Source organism: Talpa europaea, assembly GCF_964194135.1.
Source record: "Talpa europaea genome assembly, chromosome: 4".
Taxonomy (NCBI): Eukaryota; Metazoa; Chordata; class Mammalia; order Eulipotyphla; family Talpidae; genus Talpa; species Talpa europaea.
The window spans coordinates 104,630,812-104,644,601 of NC_140070.1; the positions used below are offsets into that span (position 1 = coordinate 104,630,812).

The 13,790-nt window shown below is 38.3% G+C and overlaps 1 protein-coding gene across 12 annotated transcripts in view; it reads left to right on the plus strand.

Moving 5' to 3' along the window:
• Positions 1-13,790, plus strand: part of KALRN (kalirin RhoGEF kinase) — a gene marked incomplete at both ends in the record, with an annotated part of 649,897 nt that overhangs the window by 427,949 nt on the left and 208,158 nt on the right. For all 12 annotated transcript variants that reach the window (XM_084231955.1, XM_084231959.1, XM_084231961.1 and 9 more), the window contains 2 exons: positions 9,843-9,912; positions 12,476-12,565. In XM_084231955.1, coding sequence (XP_084088081.1) covers positions 9,843-9,912; positions 12,476-12,565 — 160 coding nt within the window. The remainder of the gene's footprint in view (positions 1-9,842; positions 9,913-12,475; positions 12,566-13,790) is intronic.

Consider the following 13,790-nt stretch of genomic DNA (forward strand, 5'->3'; position numbering starts at 1 on the left):
TATTGGATGGATGGATGGATGGATGGATGGATGGATGGATGGAGAAACAAAATAGAATTACAATTTTCAGACATATAACTAACCAATCAAGTATTAATTCAGTCATTTGTGAATGTTTCAAGACAAGGAAAATCATTAGGTATGATTTTCTTTCTCCATTGCTACCAGAACTTTTTGATCTGCAAAATAATTGAATATCTGAATGAAAGCTTTCTAGGAGCTTCTTAATGAGAGGACCATGCAATGATCCAAACACCTACTTGCTCTTCAGAAATAATTAATTACCTGAAAACATTCAGGTAACCTGAATGTTAACCTGAAAAGCCAAAGGTTCTTTTTAACCCCATTTGTTTGCATCTTTCTTAAGTTACAATGAAGTATTACCTAAAAGAGAACTATACTCCTCTCATTTCTAGTGCATAGCTCAGGTTATATGCCTATAATACAGAAAGAGAGAGAGAAAGGGAGGCAGGGAGGAAGCCTGGAAGATGGAGAGGCAGAGGGAACAAGATTGACACTGCCTAGATAACCCAATCAGTTGAATCACTAGGAAATTAGTATCTAGATCAAGTGTAATATGATGAATATGTTAATAGCTTCCCTAGTTAGTACTGATCCTTCTAAATGATGTCATTTTGAGAAATGACAACCAAGACTAGTTTTGCGTGTGTCCTTGCATGTGCAAGCATGTACACATGGCACACCTGTGTTATCTTTCTGAAGGACCTTTGTCAATGTACATATTGAGTGGAGAAATTTCCAAGTGCCAGCATTTCTATAAATAACAATTCAGTATATTTAATATAATTTCCAGACATGGTGGTTTTAACATAAATTAGAGGTTTAAGTGGAGGGATACTTTTTCTCTCACTGTCCCTATTTTCTAGTGTCATTTTTCCTAAAGAACTAAATATATAGATCATGACACTTACCTACACAAAAACTAGAGCCATTTCTACTGCATTTTACAAAGCATTCCGGGAGCACCCAATAAGATAGTATCTCCCGTAAAGAGATCCCCCAATGGTAATGATTATCAGACTTTCATCTTTGGTAAGGACATCTGTTTGTTCATCACTTTCAGTTAAATCTTAGTTTTTCCTTTAAGTTATTTGGAGATGTGAGAGTCTGAACAATAACATTCTTAGAATATCTCTGCTGTTAGGGCTCAAAGGATCGTCAGCACCATCAAGTACATTTATCTCCATTTACAGAGATCCAGAGAGGAGCCAGTGACTTCCCCAATGCATGACATCCCCACTTTAGGAGTTTGGTCTCCCATTTAATCCTGTCACTCTCCTCCTCCCACTCCATAGACTGCCAGCTGGAATAACTGAATCTGGTTGATTTGATTCATGTCTAACCAGCTTCCATGTGGCTTCCCAAATTTGAGGACTGTTTCAATCTACTTCTTTCACAAGCCCCACACCCTTACAACATTACTTGAAATAAGTCAGTTTTCAGCAAGAGTTGGAAATGCAAATGGAGGACCCATGGCCAAGCTAGGTATCCTTCTTGCATAGTCCATCCTTCCAGACCAGGCCAGAAGCCATCAGGTTTGCTCTTGAGCACTCCCACTGCACACCAGCCTGGTGTAGCCCTCCCCAAAGCTGAGGGTGGAGAGTCTGAACTGTGTGGGACTGAACTTGAAGTCCTGGCCAGGCCAGGGTCAGCCTACAAGGGTGTAGGTTCAGGGTGGCCATGGTCAGCCAGGGGCATGTGTAGTGAGTAGCAAGGAGTAAAGACAGGTGTGGGAAGTGAGGGGAACCACTTGGGAACAATAGAACAGGGCCCATATTTTCTTTCTTTTTTTAATTTTATTTTTATATTCCCCATACAATTGCAACCCCCTTATTTTGACCCCAATCCCTCCTTTCCACACTCCCCAACCCCCATAGTGTGTCTCTGGTTCATAGTTGTTTGTTGTTTGTTGATTTTGATTTTTTCTTTCTTATAGTTATTCTTTTTCCTGGTCCCTTATTTAGGTTTTCTAGATTCCTGCTATGAGTGAGACCATCCAGTATTTTTCTTTTTCTTTCTGGCTTATTTCACTGAGCATGATTCCTTCCAGCTCCATCCATGTTGCTAAAAATTGCATGTGTTTATCTTTTTTGAATGCTGAGTAATATTCCATGGTGTATCCAGTCAAAAAATGGGCAGAAGAGCTAAAAAGAAACTTCTCCAAAGAGGAAATGCAAATGGCCAACAGGCATATGAAAAAATGTTCAACATCACTTGCAATCAGGGAAATGCAAATCAAAACTACAATGAGATACCATCTCACACCAGTGAGAATGACACATATTAAAAAAACTAGCAACAACAAATGTTGGCGAGGGTGTGGAGAAAAAGGAACTGTCCTGCACTGTTGGTGGGAGTACAAACTGGTCCAACCACTATGGAGAGCTGTGTGGAGATTTCTTGACCTACTAAAGATAGAGCTCCCATATGATCCAGCAATTCCACTCCTAGGTCTTTACCCAAAGGACACAGAAACATCAATTCCAAAGAGCACCTGTACCCCTATGTTTATAGCAGCACTGTTTACAATAGCTAAGCTTTAGAAACAACCCAAAATGCCCAAAAATAGATGACTGGATCAAGAAGAGGTGGTTCAGGACCCATATTTCTATCATCTCCCCAGAATTCCTTCTTGGGCCAGACCTACACTAGTTTGGTCATTGGAGCTGCTACCCTGTAGAGAATCAAGCACAAGCCCTGCCCTATGAGTTCTAGGAATTAGTTGGTATCTGTCATAAGGGTGGAAGTAAAGTGTAAATGTAATCCAGAGAACAAAAAAAAAAAAAAAAAAAAAAAAAACTCAATTTGACTAATGGAAGAGGGGACATTTAAAATACAATTTAAGTAACAGGCGTGATAATTACAGCCAGGGATTACCCCCTTCACGAGGGAGGAAAGTTTGAACCAAGACCCTCCAGGGAGGGGGGCCTAGCAGGGAGTGTGAGAGACCAAGTGGGATGAATTTGTAAGGGAGTCTCAACTCAGGGGGAAGGTGGAGTGAGGTCTGGCTGTCACACCCCCAGTTACACTTGTCAGGTCTGTGTCTGTGAGATTGAGAGCTGGGAGAGAAAAGGGTGGGGGCGAGTGGAGTCAGAAAAGGTGTGGAGGAAGGAGAGACAGACTGAGGTGGGGGTGTGGGGTAAGATGCCTAAACAGGGGGAGTGGGAGAACAGGCATGTAGTTGGGTAACAAGGGGAAGAAGTGATGAGGGAGAGGGGAAAGGAGATAGAGTTGGAGAGGGAGCAGAAAAATGGTGGAGGGGAGGGAAAGATGAATGAAAACCTAGACCTCCCTGGGGCTACTATTTTATTGCAGTAAGAAGTCCAGTGAGGTGTTATTCAATCATTTTTAATCATTAACCAAAGAAAAAGATTATGTAGAATGTCCTGACACACACGTTTATATATTACATATAATAAGGAAATTACGTTTTGTAAAATAACAGCCTCACTGTGTGTGATACACTCCTATAATTTGGGTTAGGTTCCTTTTCTGCTTTTTAATGCCTGTTGCTACCCACTAAATTAATTGACTTTACAACTCTGTGAAATGCAGTGGGTCAATCTGCAGTAAGGAGCTTGCTCCACCTGGTGGTGATGGAATGGGTGTGCAGCCCACAGCCCCTGCGGGGCGGGGGGCCCACTGCCAGGCTGCTGCAGCTGCTTTTTTTTTTTTTGCTACCTCTCCCCTCACCTTCCCAACATCCCTTGCCTAAAATAGGAATATTCTGTGTTTTCTGTGATTCTTCACCCCTCCAAATGCTTTTGGTATTAGCTGTCTCCCATTTACAGAATATCATAGAATTATAAAATGTAAGAACCTAGGAAAAGCCTTAAAGATAGTCTAGTTCTGCCCCCTTACTATACAGAAACCAGAACTTTAAGGGTTTGTGACCTGCCTAAAACAATTAATAGCACAGAGATCTTCAAAATACCCTGTTACATCACACTGTCATTTTCTTAATGTTCAAATGTGAAAGAAAGAGGGAGAACAACACCTGCTATGCGTTTTCCTTGAGCCCTAAATCCACACTCTGAGGGATAACCACAGGAACTGCAGGCCTTAAGCAACCAATCAGAAGGGCCCACAGTTTTACTTGCTTGTTTTTTCAGTAAGCTATCAGCATTAGTGCTGATTTTAGGTATTAGGTAATACCCAAGGCAAAAGTCTAAACATTTGATGTATCAAAATAATGTTAATTTTCATTGCACATACTAACAGTTTAGCATCCATGCCTAGTTGCAAGACAGTACATTAATGAATAAGAATAACAAAATGTGAGATTAATTTTTATATTTTATTTAAATATGAAACTTGTTTTACATCTATGCAAATACTTTTTGATTTATCTGATCAACCAAGTTAAACAAAATTAGGAAATAATATTCAAACATACTCAACAGGTAGCAGTGCAGCAAGGGTAACAGCTGCTTGAACTTGGAGGCTAAGGATGGGACATATGCCAAGCAGGAGTCCAGCCTGGTACACTTTTGCCCTTCATCTCTAAGCTACGGTGAAGTTCTGGTGTTAAACGACCAAGCCTTCTCTGGGGTGATTCTCAGGGGTCAGTCTGATGATCAAGGTGCAGAAACTCTTCCATGAATCATCCTTTCCTTCCTTGGAGTGCACATGCTCCGCTAGCCAAATAGCTGCTCTATCTGCCAACCAGCCTTTCTCGCCCTGCAGTCTAGAGCCTCTTATGTGCTAGGCTTTATCCATCTGGTGATTAATGGATTCTTGATAAGCAACCTCTGACTCCACTTCATGAAGTCTGTCTAGAATTCCACTCTATCTCCATCCCCACATTGATGAGGAGACAATGTCCTGGACCTCCTGCAAATAAGTGAGCCTGGTAACATTTTCCCCACTCTACCTCCAACTTAATTTATTGATGTATCTTCCACACTCTTCCCCTTTCCCCCTGGCCACAAACCCACCTCCATTAATTTTCTGACCACCTCTGGCACTCCAAGTGTGTGTGCTCTTATGCATATACACACACATGTCATCAAATATATTCCTCTTAAATGCAGACTGAACCCTTTAGGTAAATATCTGTTGCCTCGACCACATTGTGAATCCCTCAGTTAAAGATAAACTTCTTCAGAAGCAGTAAGACTGTATTCCAAATTTATCTTTGAAGAGAACAACAAAATCAAAATGATTCAGGGAGCCTTTGTAATGGTGCTGTTTCCATATACTTGATGACAAACTTTAGCGAGCTTTTCTGTCAATAAATGTTAGCAGTTTCATTTCCCAGGATTCTGCACAAAGCCGGTGGGAATCATCTTCCTCCTAAAGTAATGATACATTATTGCATCATAATAATTTGTTAACAGAATAATGACATTGCTTAGATCTTGACATTTCTTTAAAAGTTTGTCTCATTGTGAAAGAACACAGACATTCACACAAACATTTAAACTACTTGCTTTGCTCATTCTCCCACAATTTATTACATCTGATTATCAAAATGATAAGGACCAAGATGTTGCTATAGAACAGCTGGGCTGGAATGCTCCTCATTTGTGAAGAATGTTATAGACTCTTGTGCTTTAATTTAACTATTCATGTCGATTTGAAGTAGGTGGAATAACATTGATCAGACTTACATAATCTGTCATCTTGAAAAGTTTCAAATTAAAAAGCAAAATGAGTTTAATATTGCCACTGCCTTTGACAATTACATTGAGATGACAGTGAATATCTTACTCAAAACTATGACTTGCTTTGCTCAATACAAGTAAATAAGTGTTCTTTAGTTCTTTTTTTATTTAAAAATTGAATCTTACAGAGTCATGTAGGATCTGAAAACTGGAAGCACACTGAGATCTGGGGCATTTTCTTTCAAATGCTGATCTGTGGGCTGTATGCATCAGAATTACCCAGGGAGCTTTTCTAAACAATGCAGGCATTCAGCGCCTCATCTCAGAGGGCCATGCACAACCAACTGGGGGACCACTAACTAGGGTGTCCTACAGTATTCCTTGGGACAAAATCTGGTACTATCCTCAAAAAGTTCCTCTCACAAAGACATTTGGAAAACACCCCATACTGTATCTGCTTCAGAGATTTATAATGTGTCGCTTCAATTAAATAGGATTATAAAAGTCCTATAGTAAAGAAATCAGCTTAACCAGGCATTCCACAGATTTAAATGATATGTAAACTTGGCATCCAATTTTTGCATAATATTCAATCAGATTCTCCCAAGATATGGTTTAGAGGAAGGTAATCTATATATTTTCCACAGGAAAGTGGTGCAGAGAGTGTCCTCTAGAGTGTGATATGTGCTGTCTATATTTATCAAAGAGAGTGTGAGTTTATTAAGGCTGGGAAGCTGGTCCTGAAGATCTAAAGTCTACTTATTGCCTACTATATGCCAGACATAGGGTTGGGTTCTTTACCTATGTGGATTTATTAAATACTTAACTACAACCCCGTGAAGTTGTTGTTTAAAGGGCAAAAAAAAAATGAGACTTTCTAAGATCCCTTGCAACTAATGACTAAATGGGAACTCTTGACTCTTTAGCTTGTGTGTGGTTGAGGGAGAGAAATGAGACAGGGATCGATGAGTAGAAGGGTGCACTAGTGGTGGTTGCTGTCAAAACTTTGTTGTCCAAAAAGGCATTAATTGTAGAAATAATATTCTATGCATTTAATTCATTTTATAGTGCTTTCATATTTGGAGAATTTTCAAACTGAGAATCTTCCCATAGTTTTTTGAGAGATGCACAAATTGTCAGGGTATTGCTGTATCTAAATTACTAGGGTTTTTAGTAAAACTGTCATCAATATTTAGATCAGTGATCAATTCTTTGGGTATAACTATCATTGTTTACTTAAAATTCACCTTAAAGTGTCCAGACCAATGGCTTTGGGTCATAAGTTAAGGAATGAGGAAACTCCCTGAGTCATCATGGATGTTCTTGCAACTTCTAAAACAAAAATACAGTTCTATATCCTGTGTGGAATGTTACTATTTGACCCTTGGAGAAGAAAAACCTATATACCATGGGACTCAGTTTTGGGAGCTGGAGTGAGAATACTAATAATTGTATAAATAAAGAGATCCCAAGAGTGGGGCAGTGAAGGTCCCCTACATGTTGAAAGCATTGTTCTAGGCATCAGGGCTCGAGGGTCCCCCTTTTCATTTCTCCTGTTTCAGTTTCTTTCTTCCTCCTACATCCTCCTTTATTTAAAAGTTCACTTTCTTTCATCAGTCCTTGACCTAGAATAGCTCATCAGATGTTCTTCCTCCTCTTTCCAAACCATTCCAGCTCCTACACCCAACGCCTGTTCAGTCCAGCATGGCTCAGAACTGATTTCCATTCATTGTGTTCACTGAGCTTTATAATGAAAGCCAATATGAGAACTGACTGGGTGAAGAATGTCTCAACACCTGAAAAAAAAAATCTGATGACATTGCACTTTGTATCACTCAGTGTTTCTCGTGGAAAACTGCCATATAATAAAAGCCTATAACTTTTAGAATTCAATTACAGAAATAATTACATATATATTTTTTATACTGTGTGGGTGTGTATATATAGTGAGCCAGATTGCATCTCTTTGCAACTAAAATGTATGTTTCCTTTTTGGCTTTGAACAAATTTGATCCTCCATTATAGCATTATATAATATTTTTTTCCTATTTCCATTTTTAACAGTCATATTAAATGTATGTGTCACTTGAAATTCTTCTAAAAGCAGCACTAAATGTGGTACTTTATTGATTTTTGAGCACTGTGTATTTGCATTTGTAAAGCCCAAATTGCATTGTATTTTTCCTGCTCTGTGATTCAGATCAAGATTCTCTAAAATTTACACATCAAATTGGCACTGCTAGGAACCCCCTAAAATTTTAAGTGACTTTTTTCTTATTACTAAGGCAATATCCATTTATTGTATAAAAATTTAAATTGCACATGGACAGAAAGAAAACTATCAATAATCTCATCAATTCTTATTAGCATTTTGGTCTTTCAAATATGACTTGCAAAAATTTTTAATTGCATATTTGTATTAAATATTTAAATTTAAAACAACATTTTTCAATTCCACTGAAGAAAGAACCAATAACACATACATATAATCCATAACCAATTGTAATACAAGGTACTGCCAGGATGTTTGGACAAAGGTAAAGTCAAATCAATAACACTTTTTTTTTCCAGTAGTAGAGGTAAGTAGTGGAATAATTCAATACTGCTTTCTTTTAATCAAATTTTTAATTTTACTTTAAAATTAAATAAAGAGCATAAGTGGAGAAATCCTATCCATTACTATCTTCCCCACCCTGTTCCTTCACCTGGTTTCCTATGGTAATGACTTTTTAAAAAACCACTTTATAGAAGTATGATTACATGTAAAGAGCTGTATATATTTAATATGCACAACTTAATGAGTTTAGGGACAAATACATACCCATGAAATTATCGCCACCATCAAAGTCAGAGACCTGTCCATCACTTCCCAAAGATTCCTCCCATCCCTACTGTTGTTGTTACTACTATTATTATTGTGTAGTAAGAACACTTAACAGAAAAACTAGCAAAGATCTAACATAAAGTATATAATACAGTATTATTACCTATAGGTTCTAGCTGTATAGTAGATCTCCAGAACTTACCTTGCATAACCGAAATTTTACCCTTTGACCATTAGTTTCCTGGGTGGGAAATAAGAATATATATTCCCAACTTAGACAAAAGACAGCATATTCTATACAATCTTTAATGCCTTGCTTTTTTTGCTTAACAGTCAGCCCTGGAGATCTTCCATATGAAAACATAGAAAGCAATGTACTTACTATTTAGTTGGTGTATGTACCGTAGTTTACATCCTTGATAGCCTGCACACCATCTTTTGCTATTGTGAACAGTGCCACAGTGAGTGCCACTGTGTACTTCATCTTATGTATGAGTGGCTACAACTATAGGAGATTTTCCAGAGTTAAAATTACAAAAACAAAAGATACATTTTTATTGTCAAATTGCTCTTTGTAAAGATTATGTTGATACCATCTTCTATTTCCATCGATATATTTCCCCACAGCTTCATAATTATTTGAAAAACATTGTGTGATTTTAAAAAAACAAACTGCATTCCAGTCATGTTGGTTTATCAGAGCATGTATTCTGAGTTTAAACCAATTATTTAGTGTATTAATTTGAAGTTGGTATGGTTAACTATTATTTACTAACACGGAAGGATGTCATGGCACAGATATTCCCAATAGTAGATAATTCAGTAGTAACTCAATTCAGCTTTGAAATAGATTATGATTTTTCTCCATTAAATTTTCTTTCCTGATGATGTCTGCATTAGGAAACATTAACTATAGTTTTTAGCATAAACTAACTGGCTACTGATGGAAGAAGAAGGCTAAGAATTAGAAGGCATTGTTGGATTCAAAATTTTTCCACATTAACTCTAATATTGTGGATTATATTTGCTTTATTCTTTCTGATATATAGATTAATTTTCTAATGTGCTCAGATTACTTATATTAAAAAAAGATTTATAATTGCTATTAAAATGAAAGGCCAACATAAGTAGAATATTTAATTATTTTCAGCCTGAGAAATATAAACAATTGAGAGAAACAACAGTATTTTAAGTAGCACTGGTTAATAAATTAATATATTTTAATAAAAGTAGTTTTAACCTATCTAGAGCCTTACTACATATCACTTAGAAAGTAGAGAAGTCACATGTAAATAACTGAGGGTTTGGCAGGGTTGTGTTGGTCTCAGTATAACCCTCTGGGGTGGTTAGCAGTACAGGGGATCTGATTCAGTCTCTCTTTGCCCTTGCAGCATCTTCCTTAAAGAGCTGGAGAAGTACGAGCAGCTGCCTGAGGATGTGGGACACTGCTTTGTTACCTGGGTAACCCACCTGAAATCCTTCTCCTGCTGCCCCAGAGTGCAAATGGCACCAGATGGTATCACTGTTCAGTGCCTGACCTGAGGATTGGTGTCAGTGCCACGCTAATGCAGTGTGAGGGGCTGCTGAGAGGGGCCACAAGAGCAGCCCAGCCCTGAGAGGACACCTCCTTGGGAAACAGATATTGTGCTTGAGAACCATCTTAAGTTCTCTAACAATATTCTAAAAGTGAAATGTCTATCAGGAGAGTAGAACAAGACCACCACTATCCTTGGGATAGTTGCTCAGTGGCTCCAACTAGTTATTTTTACAGGAGGAAGCTTAGGGAACTAGAATGTGAGGAATCCACCTAATCACCAATTACATTTTTTTTCCTTAATGGAGAACAGACTGCTTGAGTATTCATCCCAATTCTGACCTGTGAGATGTATGTCTAGTCATTCTCTCTTTTGATGCTATTGTCATAGGTCAAGTAAAAGTGAATGTACCAAATTCTAATTTCATATAGGAAAACATTAGTTTCCATTAGCACCTCTATTCCACATTATTCTGAGCTCAGGTTCATGATATGAGTGTACATATCTCCAGGGAAGTCCACCTAGGACACAAAGTGCAACTAAACGTGATATCCTTACCCAGAGTCAAGAGTTCTAATACTTAGTAATTATCTAATTATAACTGCCGCTCAAAATGGGCTAATTACTTTCAAAATGACTTTATGATTTAGAGAGTTCATACTCATTATCCCTACAAAATAGGAAGGGTGATGGTTTTACTTTAGATTTTCTGCATGAGATGAGATGAGATAGGCTGCCTAGGCACTTGTTATAAATATCCCAACTAGTCCCACAACTCAAGACTTGAATTGTTTTCTCTTCATGATACCTTAATGTCTGCTTCCTGGCATACTCTCATTTATTAAAGAAGTCTCAGACTGCTGTTTAATTTGCATTAGAATACCCTGAGTCCATGAGCTCATTCACAGTTCATTAATGGTAATAAATAATTTATGATCCCTTATACAGGCAATGTAGAGAAAAAACAAAATTGACCATTAAGCAAACATATTTTTTGCACTTTGTGTCATACAATTTGTGTATTTGCCTTAAAATCAACCATAAGTATGATTAGTCAATATCTTTTAGGGATGACAAATGCCTTGTAGGTGGTAGATAAACTCTAAAATTGGTTTCAGAAAAGCTTTGGTGCATAAAACATGTACCTTTTGCCAAGGATTATCCTAAGGTGACTTTCTTAAGTCTCATGATCTAAATAAATGAGTGGTGTGGAAAAGAAGTATACAGAGTTGTTCACAATGTATTAAAAGGTATGGCTACTACCAAGGAGCCTTGAGTCAGATGCCTGTACATTCTAATTGGGGATTTTGGGTCATTTAACCAACCTATGCAGCAGTTTTTATATCTGGAAAATGGGGAAATAATGGAAACCACCACATAAAGATCTTATGAGAACCAGATGAGTTAATATACATAAAGCAATTAGAAAAGTGCTGACATAAATGAAACCTGCCATAAATAACAGATATGTAGGCTGCTTTCTCAGAAGACATCCCAAATGTTCTGTAGCCAGCAAGATGGGCAACATTTTAAGAATAGAAATAACTTCATAGCGAAATACACACACCTTTCCCAATAAAAAGGGTATGCAACACTAACCCAGAGGGTCCTGAAAGAAAGAAAGAAATTTTCAAGGAGTTGTAAGTTTCTTGTCTTGAAGTAACAATCTGGGTCTGAATTATTTGCTCAGACCCTGCCCCAAAGGGTCACTCTGCTACTTGACATACCCTAAAAACTCACCCCCAATGGAGACATTTGACTTATTTTTTGTTTGTTTGTTTGTTTGTTTGTTTGTTTGTTTGTTTGTTAAGATTTATTAATACAAGAACCAGGGTACAGGCAGATGTGCGGGAGGGTGAGAGGATTCACCAGAGACAGAGCGGGGAACAGAACAGGCAGAATGACCGAAATACACTGCTGAAGGGAGCAGCGGGCGAGATAGGAGAGGTCTGCTGTGCCATGTGGGTTGCTCCGTGGCTGGCGGGGATCGAACTGGCACTGCAGAGGCTGCAGACAGCTTCACAGCACTGTGCTCAACCGTCTGCACCACCAAGGAGGCCCCCCTTGAGTGGAGACATTTGGAATATGAACAGATCTACCTCTAAAATTATACTTCATTTTTTATTCTTTGATTTTTTATTTTAGAGCAAACATGTCATTGTTTCAAGATGGGAAACAATTTTAGGTAATCCAGAAAGGGGGATAATCTCCAAATAAATCTGTCCAACTTCGGCATACACTATGATATGTCAGTTCGTTTTTCTGATTCTTCCTAGCTTGGACTAGTGTCTAAATGAGTTCACTTTCAACAAGCTTTCTGCATTGCTGAAATGAGGAAAGCATGCCAAGTTTTTTAGGAGAGCATAGGCCAGATGAGCCCAGACCACTTGCCACAAAGAATCCAAACACTGGTATCTATAGATGGGTCCTTGAGGCTCAATGGAAAGAAGGGAGCAACTAATAGATGCTGATCTCTTTGTTCTTTTTAGGCAGACAAATTTCAGATGTATGTCACCTACTGTAAAAACAAACCTGACTCCAACCAGCTGATCCTGGAGCATGCAGGCACCTTCTTTGATGTAAGCTGTGATTTTCCATTCTTTGGCCATTGAGCATGTGGAATGCTTCTCTACTTTCAGATAATGGCTTTTTAGCGATCTTTTCTACCTTGTTTTTCTTTACTAGCCACCCACAACATAAAAAATGGGGGATTACAAAAGCAGTGTTTGTCAGTGCTTTACCCGACCCCATCTCATCTCTTGATTTCTACAAGACACATTTGTCTCTGCCTCAACATTAAACCTAGCTTGCCATAAAGCTCATGTTTCACAGAGGTCTTCATGAGGCAGGTATTAAGATGTTTCACTTCTACTTCAGATAACCTTTCCCTCAAATATAGGGGTTCTAAAACTGTGGTCCTCAGATCAACCACATCAGCATCACCTGAGATTGGTATTGGAAATACAATTTGTGTATCCCCTCCAGATCTTTTGAATCAGAATCTCTAGTTCTGGTTGGGATTGAGCCCAACAATCTGTTTTAAAGAGCCCTCCAGGTAGAGTCACCTGGCATCAGAGTGAAGCCTACTCAAGTTTGAGAATCACTAAAAAAAAACCTCAACCTTGGTTAAACATTGGAATCTTTTGTAAGACTTGAAAAAAAATACTGATTTCTGGGTCTCTCCTCTGAGATTCTGAAATGATTGGTCTGAATTTGGCCTGGACATTGAGGTTTTTTAAAGTTTCCAGATGGAGGAACATACAAACAGGTTGCACATTTGTGCTGTAATGGAAACTAAGATGAATCGGGGTCAGTAGGCTTTGTCCTATGCTTTGGTTTTGAATAAGGATCCAATCCTGTTGGTGAATGATGATATGAGTCTTTATAGACCCCTATGAGTGATATATTGACTGTCAAGTAAACAGAGTCAAATGGGTCATTGCAGGATGCAAATGATGAATCAGAGAGGGGAGATGGAGCAAAAGGAAAGTTCAGGGAAAGACAGGCAGTTGCAGTGATGGCCTGTCTGGTAGTCATATCAGAAAATGATGGAAACTTAAAATGCAGAACTTTCAAATGTCTATCAGTACATCTAACTTCCTGCCTACTTGCTCTATTCCCTCCCATAAATATTTGAATGTCTATTATATACAAAATATTGTGCTAGACTCCATTGGGCACATAAAGGCATTTAAACATAGCTTCTGTACTCAAATGAGAAAATAAACCTTCTCTGAGCATCTTTGCTGCTTGACAATGCCATCACAGAGGTGATTCTATAAGTGTCTTGTTGCTTAGCCAAAA